Raw genomic sequence first — 18436 nt, 5'->3', positions numbered from 1 at the left:
GACTCCTGAGGAAATTAAAAAGTCACAGGAGAGGAGGCAATATTCCATTGAGGACTGTTTGTTTTTATTTATTCAATTTTCTATACTGTTTTCCCAGGGGAGCTCAGAATGGTTTACATGAATTTATTCAGGTATTCAAACATTTTTCCCTGTCTGTCCTAGCAGGCTCATAATCTATCTAATATACCAGCTTCAGCATCCTGATGTTGTGGGTTGAAACCCACGCTGTTCCTCGTGACCCTGGGCAAGTCACTTAATCCTCCACTGCCCCAGGTACATTAGACAGATTGTGAGCCCACTGGGACAGACAGGGAAAATGCTCGAGTACCTGAATAAATCCATGTAAACCATTCTGAGCTTCCTTGGGAGAACGGTATAGAGAAATTGAATGAATGAAGGGAGAGAGAAGTCAGAGATGACCCCCAAGGTTACGAGCTGATGAGACAGGGAAGATGAGAGTGTTAGCCACATAAATAGAGAATGGGAGAAAAGAAGAGGTGAGTTTAGGTGTGAAAGATGAAAACTTCATGTTTTGACTATGTACAATTTCAGATGGCAGTGAGACATCCAGGCAGCAATACAAGACAAGCAGACTGAGACTTGAGCCTGGATAACCAGTGAAATTTCAGGTACAGAGAGATAGATCTGGGAGTCATAAGCTTAAATATTTAATTGAAAACCATGGAAGGAGATCAGAGCACCAAGGGAACAAGCACAGAGAAAGAAGAAATCCACTGGGTGGCAGTGGGGTAGCAGTGGAGGATAATCCTCTAGAGCAGTGGTTCCTAAACCTGTCCTGGGGGAACACCCCCTCTACCGCCAGTTGGATTTTCAAGATATCTCAAATGAATATGCATGAGGCAGATTTGCATATAATAGAGGAGACAGGTATGCAAATCTGCCTCATGCATATTCATTTGAAATATCTTAAAAACCCGAATGGCTAAGGGCCCCCCAGGACAGGTTTAAGAACCACTGTTCTAGAGCTTTCCCAAAGAGGTTATTTCCTTAAAGCAGGCACTAGTATATATGGAAACATACATGTGCACTTGCCAGATAACACGTGTACTCTCTATATGTGCATAGTTGTAGAATTATTCCCTACAAGTGTGATGGGAGAGATAAGGAAAACAAAATCCAAGTGAGGAAAGCATATCAAAGAGAAGACAGTGATCAACATTATGAAAAAAAGCAGAAAGATCCAGAAGGATGAGGAATTAGTAAAGATTCTTGGACTTGGCCAGGAAAAGGTCACTGAAGACTCTGACAAAGGCTGTTTTAATAATGATGAGAACTGCAGCAAAGCCAACTTACCATCTCAAAGTCAGAGCCAACCAGGCTGTTCAGGTACTCCTTGTGGCGAACGTACAGCTATAGAAAGAAAGAAAGGATAAATTAAAGCTCTCCCTGGCAGCACAAGCGAGGCTGAGTCTCGTTAGCTTCTCCTCTGATCACACAGCAGAATCCACCATAAGTTATTTGGATAAAAGCTGAATATTGCCACTATTGGGATAATTTTAAAATCCACTCTTGCTTTCCTCAAACCCAGCTCCATATTAAAATATAGTATGGGAGAATGGTCAGGTAGCTTTTCAGCCCAATATACCTGCATAATTACAAAAAATAAAAATAAATATTCAAAGTTATATGCTGATAGGCTTCCAAAGAAGATATAACTTCTTATGAATACCGGTCCATTGTCTTTATAGATGGCTCCCTCCAAGTTAAATTTTGACAGTAAAATTCCCAAAGTGGTATACACTCATACATACATATATATTATATATTGCTTAATCACCAGCTAGCTCTTCCCCCTGCCCTGATTTTTAACTGTTCTTGCTTCCAGTGAGTCTCTGAAGCTGCCTCCCACTCCCCCCCACCTTTCCTAGTTGATTCTTACATCTTTATACATATGTTGTTCCCGCTCTTGCTCCTCTGGCCGCACTGCCACCGATGCATTTTCTATGGTATATTTCCACAGCTCTCGCTTCTCCCCACCCATCTCGATCCTGGAGTTCAGGATTCAGCAGCAGCAGCCGACAGTATGGAAGAAAAACAATGGCAAAATATCAAAGAGATCCATTTTAGGCTTCATGCCATCCACACATGCAAACAGCAATTTCACTATTTACACATGTGATAAGGGGTTTTTCACCCAGTCTGGATTTCAAGGTATCCCCAATGAATATGCATGAGATAGATTTGCATACAATGGAGGCAGTACTTACAAATTTATCTTATGTATATTCATTATGGGTATTCTGAAAACCTGAGGACTGGGTTGAGAACTCCTGATGCTCTAGATATGATGTGAAAATGTATTTCCTATTTTATAACAGGAATATGAATTTAAAAAAAAAAAAATATATATATATATTATGTTATATAAATAAAATATTTCCCTCATTGGCGTTTATATCTGTTGCGAGGTAGGTCTAAGGGTCAGCTATCTACTTATTTGGATCCGCAGTCTCCACTGCTGACTGAGGGGGCAATTGTGTTTATCTCTATGGTATTTAACACATTTCAAGAAGTAAGTGACAGCAAATAAGACCCCTGCAGGTTGCAAGAATGCCAGTTACATGTGTAAAGCCCTGAGTAATGCCACTGATGTTTTGAATGTGTTTTTTGTTATATGGCAGCCAATGGACATGCCAACAAAAAAACGTGTGTTTGCCAAAATCCTTTATAGTATTTTACAAAAGGTTCCAAGTTGAGCAGTCTTTTTTTGTGAAAACTTTTTTTAATTTATTCAATTTTCTATACCGTTCTCCAAGGTGAGCTCAGAACAGTTTACATGAATTTATTCAGGTACTCAAGCATTTAAATACTTGGGGAACTGAGAATGTCTTGACTTGGATGTCCCCATTACTACCTATCAATTATCATAATACTCTAAGGTACTAATATTTATTAGAGTTTATTACAGTGGAAAACTAAGTGACAACTGACAGTTTGGCCATTTGCATTTACCCCATTACTACCTAGGCATCCTATGCAAAAAAAATGGGGCTTCACACTGAAGACCCGGAGGCATTAAAATTAACCACAACAGAAATTCTGCCTTTACTAAAGTTTATAGGAAGGAAACAATAGCCAAATCTGGATCTCAAAATGATTAAAAGTTAACAAATGAGTAATCACCTAATGGGAAAATCAAAACATGCATCACAACCAATTCATAATCACAAATATATTTAAACTGCTGTATAATCATCCACCTTACATGTGAATCAAAAATTGTTTTTCTTTTTATTGTTTGGCTTATATATTGTGCATTCATACTGAATATCACAAATATTTTGAAAAATGTGTTCAAACCCTTTCTTACAATATCAAAAAGAATATTTAAAAAATCCAAAGAGAGAATCTAATCTAATCTTCAATATAATTAGATTAGAATAAAATTCAACCAATAGTCCAATGTGCAATTCTGGTCACTGCATCTCATAAAAGATATACAGTGGTACCTTGGATTACGAGCATAATCCGTTCCAGGAGCATGCTCGTAATCCAAAATGCTCGTTTATCAAAGCGAGTTTCCCCATAGGAAATAATGGAAACTCGCTTTGATAGGTTCCCACCCTCCACCCCCCCTCCGAGGCCAGCAGCGCTGCTCCCCCCCCCAACAAGAATCGGCATTGCTCCCCCCGAAGGCCCCCCCCGCAAACCGGCACCCTCCCTCCCCGCGATCCGGCACCCCCCCGCCGCGACCTGAGGTCCCCCCAACCCACCTGAACCCTCTTCTTACTTTGATGTAGCCTCCGCATCTGCACCACCATGTCCTGTGCTGTGCCGGTGCCCGAAAATTTGCCTCCGGTGCTGGGCCTTGAGCATGTGCACATGCTCAAGGCCCAGCACCGGAGGCAGATTTTCGGGCACCGGCACAGCATAGCACAGCACAGTACAGGACATGCTGGTGCAGGTGCAGAGGCTACATCAAAGTAAGAAGAGGGTTCGGGTGGGTTGGGGGGACCTCAGGTCGCGGCGGGGGGGGGGGGGTGTGCCGGATTGCGGGGGGGGGGGAGGGTGCTGGTTCGCAGGGGGGGCGCTCGCAAATCGAGGCGCGCTCGGTTAACGAGTTTCCAAGTTTATTAAATAGTTTGATTTATCACCTATTCAAAATTCTAGGCGATGTACAAATTGTTCAAAAATTTAGGTAACATATCATTCAGACATACAATAATTTGGGTAAAAAAAGTAAACTTATTTAAACAGATATCAATACATTTAGGTGAGATATTTCTACGTATAATAATAAAACAAAAGGGAAGTTATTTAATGGTTACATTCATTGTTAAATTCAATAATTCAAGGGAAGTACATTAGGAAGGGAGACAATGACGATTAACGAAGAAAATTAGATTGGCAATGCGGAAAATTTTAATCATTAAAAGCATCTGTAAATAGAAAACTTTTAAGTTTGGTCTTAAATTTGTCTAAATTTTTTTCTTGTCTTAAATAGAGTGAGAGATCATTCCAGGACTGAGGGGCTGTTATAGAAAAGATTGTATTGCGCCTTGTGTTAATAACTTTTAATGAGGGGATAGCTAATAGATGTTGATCTTGTGATCTAAGAGATCTAGAGGTAGTATAAGGTATTAAGACTCTAAAAATAAAGGCAGGAGTTTTGAATTCTAAAGCTTTAAAGGTAAGTAAGCATTGTTTATATATAATGTGGTGTGCTACTGGAAGCCAGTGTGCCTTCTTGAGTAATGGTGAAACATGATCAAATTTTTTGGCTTTATAAATAATTTTAATGGAGGCGTTCTGAATTATTTGTAAACGCCTAAGCTCTTTTTGTGGCAAACCTATAAATAAGGCGTTACAGTAATCAATTTTAGAGATTACAAGGGAATGAAGTAAGATGTTCAAAGATTGTGCACATAAAAATTTTGATACAGATCGGATCTGGCGGAGTCTGTAAAAAGTAGATTTAACCACTTGGCTTATGTGATCGTGGAAAGATAATTTATTATCAAATATTACTCCTAGAATCCTAATATTTTTGGCCATCTGCAGGGAAATGCCTTTAATAGAGATAGGAAAGAAAAGTGTTTCACAATCTTTCCATGGAAAGAGCATAACATTGGTTTTCTGAATATTTAAAGCTAGTTTATTAGTTTCGAGCCAATAATGAATTTGATCCAGTTTGTCATTTATTACTGCTATTTCTTGAGGATTTTTGGTATTGATTGGATGTAATAGTTGTATATCGTCTGCGTAGGCAAATACTGTAAATCCAATGGATTGACACAATGTCATCAGAGGGGCTAGGAAAATATTAAATAAGATAGGCAAAAGTATTGAACCTTGGGGGATTCCATAAGGCAGTGAATAACTATTTGAGGTGGCATCGTTAAAAGAAACATTCGATGAACGGTTATCGAGGTAAGATTGGAACCAAAGCAGAACTTGATCAGTTAAACCGATTGATTGAAGCCTATTTATTAAAAGACTATGATCAATAGTGTCAAAGGCAGACGATAGATCAAGAGAAATCAAAATTACGGATGTATGGTGATCTAAATGATATAATATAGATGTTGTCATACCAATTAGAGAGTGTTCTGTAGAATGATTTTGTCTGAATCCTGTTTGATTTGGATGCAATACGTTGGTTTTTTCAATGTATTCAGATATTTGGTTAAAAACGATTTTTTCAGTTATTTTAGCTAAGTACGGAATATTAGCAATAGGCCTATAATTAGTTTTTATATCGGAACCTATTTTTTGATCTTTAAGAACTGGGCGTATAGTGGATTTTTTCCAGGCTGGTGGTACTTTACTTTGTTGTAGACTAATGTTGATTAAAGTATGTATGTAGGGACCAAATATAGAAAAGTATTTCTTGAGGATAGTAGGGGATATTGATTCATTGAATGTTCCTTTATGATTGATGGTTTTAATAATCATTTCTAAGTCTTTAAGACTGGGAATGTTAAAATGAGAACATTTTGAAGTAAGTGATGAATTAGATTCATGCTCTGATGTAGTTGCAGATTGTTGTTGTAATGTGAAGTTATTTCTGATTTTTTAAATTTTATCAACGAAACTGTCTGCTAATTCTTGTGCGGTTGGAAGAGGTTTAATGTCATGTGAAAGGTTTTTGGATTGCTGATTAATTGATTTTAAAATATTATATAGTACGGTAGTATTCTTGGCCTGGATAATTTGCTTTGAGTAATATTTCGATTTTGCATGAATTATTTTTTCTTTGTAGTATGTCGCATGGTCTTTAAATTTTGAAAAATATGAATGATTTTTGTCTTTTCTCCATTTTCGTTCCAACGAACGAAGTTGTTTTTTAATTAGGTCTAGTTCAGAATTAAACCATGGATTAATTTTCTGACGTGATGAGATATATTTTGTTTGAGTTGGGGCTAGTTTATCAATTAGGAGCTGGGTAGCATTCTGCCATTTATGTAAAAGGTCTTCTATAGTGGTTGATTCTAAATCTCCAAAATCTAGGCAAAGATTTGATGAGATGGATTCGACTGATAGTTTCCTAAAATCTTTAAATTGTCTAATTTGGGAAAGTTTGCAAATGTTTTGCTCGTCTTGCATTATTAGAAACGATAAAGAGAAGGGTGACAAAAATGGTAAACGGGATGGGAAGATTTCCTTATGAGGAAAGGCTAACATGGCTTGGACTCCAGTTTGGAGAAGAGATGGATCAGGGGAGACATGACAGAGGTCTATAAAATACTGACTGGAGTGCAATGGGTAAGCATGAATTGCATGTTTACTCTTTTCAAAAAATACTAGGACTAGGGGCATGTGATGAAACTGTAAGTGGCAAACTTAAAACAAACCAGAAAAAATATTTCTTTACTCAATATGTAATTAAATTCTGGATTTTATTGCCATAGAATGTGGTAAAAGCAGTTAGCTTAGCAGGGTTTAAAAAAGGTTTGGCTAACTTCCTAAAAGAAAAGTCTATTAGCCATTATGAGGGACTTGGCAAAATCTAATCCAATCTAACTCTTAGGGCTCCTTTTACTAAGCTGCGCTAGCGGTTTTAGCGTGTGCTAGATGCTAACGCCTCCATTGAGCTGGCATTAGTTTTTTCACATAGCGCGGGGGTTAACGCGCATTAATCTGCAGTGCGCACTAAAAACGCTAGCGCACCTTAATCTTAAATACTGAATCATCTCCTAAAATTAGGGGCTTGATTTGGTTCACATAATTAGATTACAAAAAGGAATCCATTAACTCTAGTTGGAACTATTACCTTAAAAAAGATGGAACATATTGGTTTTCAGGGTTTTACTAAAGATCTGAAGAGATAGGCGAGATCTCATAAGAGAAGGTAATCCATTCCATATCGCAGTTAATAAGTATAAGAAGGAATGGGAGATTTTACTGACAGACTTTAATCCTTTACATATGGGTTATTCTTCTGCCTGAAGATCTCATGGCATTTAGAGAAAAAGAAATGAAAGGAGCAAAGAGTCCATGTAAGATTTTAAAGATTATACAGGCACATTTAAACTGGATTCTCAGTTGAAGAGGAAGCCAATGTAGCTTCCTCAGCAAAGGTGACACGTGATCAAACTTTTACTTTCCATAAATCAATCTGGCTGTGGTGTTTTGAGCTGGAATCGTTTCTCATTTCCTTTACTTAATCCCACATAAATGGAATTGCAGTAATCCGGCTGTGCCAAAATGATAGTTTGTACCAACACTGCGAAGTGATCTTGATGGAACAGATGACAAACTTTTCTCAACGTACGAAGACTAAAGAAACATTTTTTGATGAGATGATTTACCTGACATTGGAAGAAGAGAGAGGAATCCAAAACAACACCCAAAACTCTGGAAGGTGATTCAATATGCGAAATGTCACCAGAGTTAAGAGTGACTGAAGATGGCTTATTTCTAGGATACGTTTTATTCCTTGGGATCTTGTCAGTTACTTGTTAAAGAGTTACATGGGGACAGAAATCAAACATGTCTCTGCCCATCCCCCGCTGGAAACAAGCCCGTCCCAAGTAATCTCCTCCACTCCCGTTTATCACCATCAACTTCAGAAGTAGTTATTTCATTTAATTATACTACTATATTAGATGCTCAGGTAGAGACCAAAAATAAGCAAAGACACTTTATTAATTTGGAAATATTAAAGAATACATACTTTGTAAACTGGTCACTGCCAGAGCCTCTAATGTAAATATGAAATATAAATATTCTGGGTCAGCCGCGGGCAGCATGTAGGAACTGCTATCCATGGCTTTTTGAAGAAGCAAGTATGGCTGGAAGGAAGGAAGGAGGAGACACTACTTGGATGACTTAGAGCCAGGTAACAGAACCACGGGAGCCCCACAAGAGGTCTGCGGGATCCTCGCAACCCTAATGGGGATCCTGGCAGGTTTCTTGCATTCCTGAAGGGGAACCCCACAGGATTCCCCTTAACCCTGTTCCCTTGCAGCTCTCTAGCACTTGTGACCTGGATTGACCACTATTGGAAATAGGATACTAAGTTTGATAGACCTTAATATCCTAAGCATTGCCATACTGGGTCTGTCCCATTATGGCAATGCTTATGTTCATATGAATCCTAGATTAAGAAGTCCAAAGCAAACATATGGGACAGAGCCACATCTTTCTAAACAATTAAGTCTCAATAATCTGATACTACCTTGGGAGTCTAATTAGGTGGCCTGGAATGGTGAGGCAGAGGGTGAAACAGTGGTGTCAGGAGATCCAATTTGTATTTTATTAAAAATTTGACAAAAGTTTAGAGATCGTCAAATTTACAGGAATTACAAAATAAATTTTTGTTGAGATTATACAAGGTCTGTTCAAAAAGGGTGTTCAAAAAGGGTCCTGTCCAGGACCGATACCCTTCAAAGTACTTCCCTTCCCTACGTATACAATTTTCCCAACATCATTTCCAATTCTGGAAACAGTCCTTAAATGCATCTTCAGGAATCAGCAAAAGTTGCTGCATTGAATTTTGCTTTATGTCTTCAATGATGCTGAATCGCTTTCCTTTCAGCGTGGATTTAAATTTAGGAAACAAGAAGAAGTCAGAGGGGGGCCAAGTCAGGAGAGTAAGATGGCTGCGAAAGAACTGTCATCGTGTTTTTTGCGTAAAATTTGCAGTTGCTTTTCTAGTTGTCGGTCATCAACCATGGAATAAACTTTGCTGCAATGAGAGACATCCCTAACTTCTCTGTTAGAATGCTGGGGCATGAACCAATGGAGATGTTGCATTCCTCTGCTAATTCTCTAACAGTTAATTACTGATTAGCACACACAAGAACTCTCACCATTCTAGGATTTAAGGGAAAATTGGATGCACATCTTCTTGCAGGACATATTGAGGGATACGAGTGACTAATGCAGTGATTCCCAACCCTGTCCTGGAGGAACACCAGGCTAATCGGGTTTTCAGGCTAGCCCTAATGAATATGCATGAGAGAGATTTGCATATGATGGAAGTGATAGGCATGCAAATTTGCTTCATGCATATTCATTAGGGCTAGCCTGAAAACCCAATTGGCCTGGTGTTCCTCCAGGACAGGGTTGGGAACCACTGGACTAATGTATTCGCCAGGGTACGCCTGGCTGAGCCTCCACGTGTGCGGATCACTGGACTGGATGGACCCCCGGGTCTGATCCGGTGCAGGCATTTCTTATGTTCTTATGATATTGATGGTCTTCCAATTCGCAGATTGTCTTCCACTGATTCACAACCACTTCTGACGTGTGAATACCATTCCAAACACCTTCCGTGACTCATGACATGTTCTCCATAAGTCATTTTCAACATTTCATAAGTTTCTGTAGTGGTCTTCACACTGCTCATTGAGGTCGCACATGATGAAAAAAGCCAATCACGAAAACATACTTTCATTAAAACTGCTGTAGCATGGAGATGAAAACAGATATCAACAAATGGAAAAAAGGAGGTTACTCATGAGGTTTCAAGCTACTCAACACCACCTAGTGCACCTCAAAAGAATTTTCAGTTGGCACGCAATTCAAACTGTCCTGGAACTTTTTGAACAGACCTTGTATAGGGCTCCACAATGTGCTTTCCAGGCAAAGATAGCTGCTTCTGCATAATGTCCCAAATGTCAAAATCAGCAGGCAACATTATTTCACGTTTTGGTCTTGTGTGAAAATACAGGATTTTTGGACAAGAATGTTGAAATACCTTTATAATGTATTGGGCTGGAGAGTGCCTCTTCGGGCTGATGTACTTTTGTTTTCCAATTTTGTGGCGTTGGGAAATAGGAGTTTAATTTCAAAAGTGTCAATATTGACTAAAAAATTCATTTTGAAGCGTTGGCGGTAAGACCATCCTCCTACAATGACTAAGTGAAAAAAATTAGATTTTTTTTTTTTTTTAATGCGTGTGGAGAGACTGGATTTCAAGCATGCCTCTCCCAACACTTGGAGATTATTTCAGCAGACTTGGACTCCTATCTGGGATTGTAAATTGTAGCCCGTTTTACTTTTAATTTATGAAGGTTACCCCTTTCAGTTATGTCACCCGGCCCTGTTAAGCTAAAGTTGTTTTTTGTTTCTATCTAATTAGGTTACACTCCCTCCCCCTTCCAGTTACGTTACTTTATTCATATTTAGTGCTGCTGTGCTTCTCTGGCTCCTCCACCTTTTCCAAACCAGTAACAGGTCATTATGGAAGTCTCAGCATCTTTATGTATTTTGCCTATACTGCTCATGGTTCCTGATAAAGGGGCTTAGGGCCCTGAATCAAAAATTGGTTGAACCTAAGCAAGAGTTTTGGAGAGCAGAAGGGAGTTGATAATACATCAAAACTTTGATGTGCCCTACATTCCAGCGATTGGACCTTATCTGCAAGCTAAGTCTGCTTTATGTTACAACGCTGCAGTTTTTCACGTTCTGGCCAGTAAATGGGGGGCTTATTCATTGAACTTTGGTTGAAATCTACATATGAGAGAGATATTTACAAAAATATTTTTTCAATTCATTTTGGTTCACTTATTGTTTTATTTAAAACACATTGTTCACCAGTACCTGGAGGGAAGGATGGTAGCATGGGGGTGCTTCTAGTACTTTTCCTTGCTTTTTTGTTGGCCTTGTTTCAAAGAGTCAGCAGTCTGCTCCTGCGGTGGCCCTTAGGTCAAAGATCAGTGCCCTAACTGTTTTGGTTTGTATGGGTTTATATTTGTATGTTCAAAATTTTCCATAAATAAATTGTTTAAAAAAACAACACATTGTTCATTTATACACACAAATGTGAATACGATGATGGTGTGTGGCTGAAATTCTTTTACGATTTCCACACCTGTTGATATCCGGAACAAGAGTGGTCTCCTATGGGGATTTGCTCTTTCGTGCTCACAGTCTCACACTAAGGGTTCACCTTATAAATTACAAAATCTCTCATCGCTTCCTTAAGTTCAACGGGCCAGTCTCTAGTCACCTATTATCTGGCTATTCTCTAACATATAACATCTCTTCTCTTGCTTACATCCCCTCTGTTTATATGCTCTTGTAAATCTGTTTATATGCTCTTGTAAATTTTCCTTTTTAAGCTTTGTAAACCGTGTCGAGCTCCACTTCCGTGGAGATGATGCGGTATATAAACTTAAGGCTTAGTTTAGTTTAGTTTAGTTTGTGGTATTTTTTTAAGTACTGATTATATTGACATTTGGGGTTTTTGCTTATGAAAAGATATTAAGCAAATTAAATGTCTATCTTGTCATATTGCAGAATATTTATTTATGTTTAAGATTTATATACCATCTACAACTAGACGGTTTCCATATAAGCATGGCAAATATTGAGAATATTGCTCCAGTATTTTCAAACCTAGATCTTAAGTTATTATATTGTGCACTGATGCTAGTTGTGTTATACATGAAAATTTCAAAATCCTTCATGAAGTCTATTGAATCCATTCTCCCCACCCCAAATTGTCTACCTAACATTTTTTCCACTTAATATAACTCACTGGAAGCAAATGCATGGTGCCAAAACCTGGCTCTTATAGGTTTATAGATACAGCATTTTATCTACCTTCTCTTGGATTATCATGCACAGAGATCTCTACGTAACTAATCTAATCTAATATTCTATTTGTGTGTCGCGCATACCTATGCAGGCTCTAGGCGACATAGAGAGAAGTAGGTGGAGATGAATGGATTGTATAGCTGTCTGGTCTTGAATAAGCATAATCAATGTTATATCATGTGTTAGCCAGGTGTTGCTCCCATCGCCAACTGCCTCACCTTCTCCGCAACACAATGTTTCTATCATACACTAACCTGTAGGGCCCTTTGCTGCCAGTGATATCTGGTTTTATTGTTATCACCCCATTGCTGTCCACTTTAATTGTGCACAGAACATATTCCTGTTCCCTGCGACCCAACCTGAATGGAGACAAAATGGTGGAAACATTAGAAGAACTTTGTCGAAAATCAAAAGTGCATACAGAATGCCATACTTCTTCCCCTGCAGAAAAATTATTCCAAGATTTCTGTCAGAGGATGCACAATTTGGTTCTTATCATACATGGTGACAATAGCAATTGTTTCCCTAACAAAGGCCAATTTCGTAGGACATGTGAAGAGCATTTTAGAACGGTCATCCAAGATCAATTAAAATGTGCACATCAGTACACTGCTGATGACGCCGAGTCCATCCAGAATGTACAGCTACTTTACAAACTGGAATGTCTAAACTATGGACCCAGGTAAATTGGAACAGCAACATGAACAACCATGTTTTAAAATGGCAACAACCAAAACAGAAGAACAGACTAGAGAATGACACAGGGACAAATTTGTCCGTCCCCGCATGAACTCAATTTTCCCGTCCCCTTGAGTTTTGTCACTGTCCCTGTCCCATTCTTGTAAGCTCTGACTAATCGATTTTACCTCAAAATATCTTGGCAGTATTTTGCAGATTTTGTGAGCCCTATAGTACTGGGCTTTTATACAAAGCATCTTTAATAAATTAACATCTCTCCTCCCCTGCACCCTGCTGAACCTCTCCCCCCCAAACATACACTTCTGGTCCACCTGGTCTGCCCTCCCTCCCTCTGCATGGGTCTGTCCTCTTAGACCCCCCTCACTTACTGAAGCAGCAGGAGAAGTGCTGAAAACAAGCTGCTCACCACCAGCCCTGACAGGGCCATTTTCCTCTTTCGTGTCGGAAGCAATGTGTCAGAGGAAAGGCCCTGTCAGGGCTGGCAGTAAAGCAGCCTGTTTTCAGCACTGCCTCTGCTAACCGGCTGCCACTAGTGCTGTAGTAAGTGAGGGAGAGGTGGTTTGCAGCTCAGGACCGCTGTTGTTGCTTCGGGGCTGGAGGGAAGGAGGGTTGCAGCTCAGGGCTGCTGCTTGCTTTGGGGTTGGAGGGAGGGAAGGGGTATCACAGCTTAGGACTGCTGCTGCTGCTTGCTTCAGGGCTGGGGGCGGGGTTCAGGACCACTGCTACTTTGGGGCAGGGGGAGGGGGTTCGCAGCTTAGGACCATTGCCACTGCTCGTTTGGGGGCTGGCAGGAGGGGGGTTTGCGGCTAAGGACCACTGCTGCTGCTTCAGGAGTGGAAAGAGGGGGGTTGGGGCTCAAGGCTGCTGCTGCTGCTTCAGGGTTCGAGAGAGATAGGAAGGGTTCATGGCTCAGGACTGCTGCCGCTGCTGATCTGGAGACGATTTTTTTTTTTTTTTTGCGGGTTGGGTGAGAGTGCTGGTTGCTTGAATACCGGTTAATTGGGATTCTACTGTAGCTGCATGATTTCAAAGTTTATATTGTTAACCAGGTCCATAGTTAACAGGAAATCATTTGTGCACAAGAACTACTCCTGCTGCCAGGCTAGGTATGCAAATTAAAAAATAAAATCGGAAGACAGTGTGAAAAACACTGTTAGAGCTATGCACAGGTCTGTAGTGCTCACTTGCTCCTGGAGTCTCAGCTTGAACACAGACTATCAGTGAAACAGATGAAGTGAGGAAAGGGAGGTCAGCAGGGCCAGTTCTTCTGAACATTCCACTACATCAATGACCCTCCTTTCACACCTGCTCAGACACTCTTCAAACTAGATCCCCCCTACCCACACCTCGACAAGCACTCACACCTAACCCAGATATCCATGCCATTACCTACACATATTGCCACCACACTGCCCCATTCGCCCATCCCATGCTCATTCTTATTGGCCCAGATTCTTCCCCCCCCCACACCTCTGTTCCTGACATCCATTGACTCACACTTACCACTCAAGGCACCTCTTAATACCTAAACCTTGGGTCCCAAACATACCTCCCTCTCCCCATTTCCCTCATTACCTGACAAAGCACCCCCCCCCCCCCCGGTGCCTTGGAGATAAAGGGGCACTATCTCATCTCTTGCTTCAGGCAGCAGATTGTCTTAAGCCACATCTATAACAGCTATATGAGAACATTCCCTCCTCAGCCAAGTCTCACTTACTTGCCATAAGGTCCCAGGTCCCCCATGATATACATGGTCTGCATGGGTGTGTTGATCACATGGTTATTTCTTATGAATTCTTCTGAAGGCTCCCAGGTGATAAGTCGCATTTTGAGACCTCCACCATCCCTGTCAAAAAAAAAAAAACCCAAACAAAACACCACCACAACAGACCTCTGGGATTATAAAGCAAAAGTAAACTGGTACATATTTTTCTTTCCCAGTATTTTTGGCACTCACATAGGTCTCCTGTCCTGCCGCCTGCACCGGACATTAGCCATCCTCTCTGTCAGGTATGTGGGCACCTCCTTCACAGAGTTGGTCGCTGCCTGCCAATGCTGTGTATCAAGATATAGGAAGTTCATGGGTCATTTCAACTACAGCAGCAAGCGAAGCAGTGATAGCATCATCTTTTTTATTTTTTTTTAATTCAATTTACAATAACATCACAAGTAAAACACTTGTTACAGTAACACAGAAGAATATAACCTATGTATCATTAAGAGAAAAAAAAAGGGAAAAATGCATTTACAGAAGAAATAAAAAGTTGTTCCCCTTTCTTAGACCACCATTCGGAAAGGAGGATCCATTATACCCATGGAGAGGATTATTACAAAGCAAATTATTCCTTAGGAAAGCTGACTACGTTTAACCATAATCGACTATAGTGCTCCTGAAGAAGCTCTGTTGCAAATTGAGAGAGTGAAACGGAGATCTTCCGTCGTTTCTAGATGCGAAGAAATATGATCCTGTTACCCCCCTTGTTGATCAAATCCCATTGGCTTCCGGTAAGTCACCGCATCACTTTTAAAATACTATTCTTAGTATTTAAAACTTTGAGCTATAATGAACCTCAATTCATTACTAGGTTATTAATACCATACAATTCTTCATGATCTCTCTGTTCGACTTCCCATAATCTCCTTTCCATTCCCTCTGTGAAAGTTATAGGCATCAGACGGCACGACATGTTTTCTGTTGTGGCCCCCCAATCATGGAACCTCCTGCCTCAATACATTAGAGAATTAAAAGACTTATCTTCATTTATAAAAACCTTAAAAACATATCTTTTCAAAGATGCATATGATTCTTTGCTTTTCATTTAATAATTGCTATTTATGAAGCTAAATTTACCCACCCTTGTGTTCTTCCCATTCATGTTTTTCTTCCTTTTCTATTCAAAGATTGTAACTTCTTCCCTTTTTCCCACACGACTCTCGTCAGTTTTAACTCACATTGTCAATTCCATTTTGTACGTCAGCACTTATATGTTATCTGTATATTGTTATTACATTGTACATCGCTTAGCAAACTAAATAAGCGATCCATTAAGTATGAATAAACTTGAACTTAAATCTACTCACAAGCTAAGTACTATTACAATAATGACATAAGAAGATCCTTGTAGTAAACAGTTGTAGCAAATAGTTACAATAAAAGTAAAATTTAAAGAGATTAATAAAAGAATATAAAGGACCGATGATAGCTCACATTAAAGTTATACGCTGAGATGTGTTCTAATGGCAGTACAACTGTGAGCGCTTGAGCTCCATAATAAAATTATTTTATTATAAAAGTTATCAGAAACTTTTTGAATGAGATGTAAAGAACTGTGGCTCGAGCAGCAGCCTATATATATTGTGGTAATTGAGAGCGGTGCACAAGATATTTTTGAAGGAGTTATTATCATTATACGTTTAACCAGAACATAAATTTTATCCAGTTAGATCTATACATTACTAGAGATACTTTTCAGGTCTAGAAAGGCTCTTAACTGTGAAGGAACAAAAAAAGTGTACTTAATCCCCGACAATGAATTAAACATTTGCAAGGCTATACTAGTAAATAGGAGGCCCCTAGCTTTTTGGTTTCATCATGCATAGACAAAAATTCTTTTCTGCGATCTTGTCTGACTTTTGAGATATCTGGATAGATCCAAATTTTTTGCCCAGAAAGAGTAAATGATAATTACGAAAAAAGAGTTTCATTACTAAATTTAAGTCCTGCTCAAATACAAAAGAAACGAGCAATGTCACCCTTCAGAGAGGGATTCCTCAAGCATGGCTGATAAGTCTTTTCTAAGTATTTCTTGTTGAACTGAATTTCCTTCCTCAGCAGTCTTAGTAAGAGTATTTGGAATATAATATATTCTACTGAATGGGGGAATAGCTTTGTTGATAAATTTTTAATATCTCAGTTAAGTATTTTTTAAAGAAGTCAACAGGATTTAAGGCTGGAGATTTAGGGAAATTCAGTACACGAATGTTAAGCCTCCTGTTCAAATTCTCAAACTGTTCCATTTTTCGGTGAATGAAAATCTTACCTTTAATCAATGTCGATGTTACTTCTTTCAAACTTTTTATATCAGAATTAACCTGCAATATTTGCTCTGAAGAGTCCTGTTTAATTTTTTCCATATTCTTAGACAAATTATTGACTTTCTCTGAAAGGTTAAGTACCTCTTGTGTTGATTTTGTCAGCGTTCCATCAAACCTTTGCAAGGCCTGCCAAATTGTCTCTAGAGTCACCACCGGAGGAGTTAGAAGTAGTGGATTATCCACTGCTGCTCCCATTGCTGGTTCTTCGGCGTTCATTATCACGGGCGCTCCTCCCTCCTGGCTTGAACTCTGACCAGCACTTCCGCTCCTGAGATTTGCACCGGGGCAACCCACATTAACGTCGGACACGGTGGTGGATTGAAATCCGGAGGGGACAGCAATATTTAATGCCCTAAAAGATTGGACACTCCATTGTCCACAACCACAGCAGGGCTCCCTTCTCCCAGTGAATTGGTTAATAGTTGGTTCAGATACCGAAGAGATTGAAGCTCTGTTGCAGAACCGGAGTTGAGCTTCTGAGTTGGGAGGGATTCGACTTTAGAACTCCCTTCCTTTTAGTATGAGGCATTGCAGAGACAGATTGTGGTCAAACGGCTCACAATCTGACGAAAACACAAGGTATAGGCCGGTTCCGTGGAAAGAGTAAGAGACAGCATAATCTTTTATTGCAAGACAAATCTGGGGAGTTTTCCTGGCATCCTCCTCATTCAATAGTAAGCCTAGGCAACGCTAATCCCTGCCCTCCAACCCACCTTACCACAACCAAAGTCCCTTCACCAAACCCCTACCGTCCTTCCCCCACCACACCCCTCCCCTCCCCAGTACTGGGGCTGCCTCTATAATAGATCCACTAGCAGTATTCACTGACTACTTTTTAAAGCCATTTGTCCTACAGATTCCATTATATAAGATTCTACTGAGGTCATTAACATCTTGAACACTTTAAATTGCAAAGAGAGCACTATTCTGGTTAGCTTTGATGTAGACTTACTGTATACAAATGCTCCTCAAAAAGAAGCAATAGAAATCCCTTGCAGAGACATTATCGCATAGGGATTTCACACTGAAAATTCCTACTGGGTTTATCATTGAGCTAGCTACAATTGCCTTGACACAAAACTTTTTTTTTTCAATATGTATTTTACCAAGAGTTAGGGAATTCCAAATGTATATTAGCTGGGTACTTGCAACCTGAACTGGCCACTGCTGGAAACAGGGTTCTAGGCTTGATGGACCTTGGCCTGACTAAGCATGGCTTTCATGTTCTTATGCGTTATCCCACTTCTTTTTTTTTTTTATCTTTATTCATTTTCAAACTTTCATCAAGTGTACAAATATCAAAACAGTAACAATGTATACATCACTTGATATTTTTACTATTATAACTTATAATACAAATATTTAACCCTCACCCCACCCAAATTATCCTCCCCCACCCTATAATAACTGATTTATACTTCAAAAGAAAAATGGCATTTATTTAATCATTACAAAAGGATGTTAATGGCTCCCAAATTTTAATAAATTTCTTATAATTTCCATGTTGTATAGCTATTGATCTTTCCATTCTGTACATGTGACATAATGAATTCCACCAAAAATTAAAATTGAGTCTGCTATGATCTTTCCAATTATTAGTAATATGTTGAATGGCGACTCCAGTCATGATCAA

General features: G+C 39.5%; 1 protein-coding gene across 1 annotated transcript in view; it reads right to left on the bottom strand.

Annotated features, from left to right (window-relative positions):
• MKS1 (MKS transition zone complex subunit 1) overlaps window positions 1-18436 on the bottom strand; it is a 93560-nt gene that overhangs the window by 49634 nt on the left and 25490 nt on the right. The window contains exons 5-9 of the mRNA XM_033940395.1: window positions 14666-14763; window positions 14426-14554; window positions 12264-12368; window positions 1901-2009; window positions 1315-1371 (exon numbers count right to left, since the gene is read on the bottom strand). Coding sequence (XP_033796286.1) covers window positions 1315-1371; window positions 1901-2009; window positions 12264-12368; window positions 14426-14554; window positions 14666-14763 — 498 coding nt within the window. The remainder of the gene's footprint in view (window positions 1-1314; window positions 1372-1900; window positions 2010-12263; window positions 12369-14425; window positions 14555-14665; window positions 14764-18436) is intronic.

This window comes from Geotrypetes seraphini, chromosome 1 (genome assembly GCF_902459505.1).
Source record: "Geotrypetes seraphini chromosome 1, aGeoSer1.1, whole genome shotgun sequence".
Taxonomy (NCBI): Eukaryota; Metazoa; Chordata; class Amphibia; order Gymnophiona; family Dermophiidae; genus Geotrypetes; species Geotrypetes seraphini.
The sequence above is the reverse complement of the archived record's forward strand: the minus strand, read 5'-3'. Positions and strand labels throughout refer to the sequence as shown.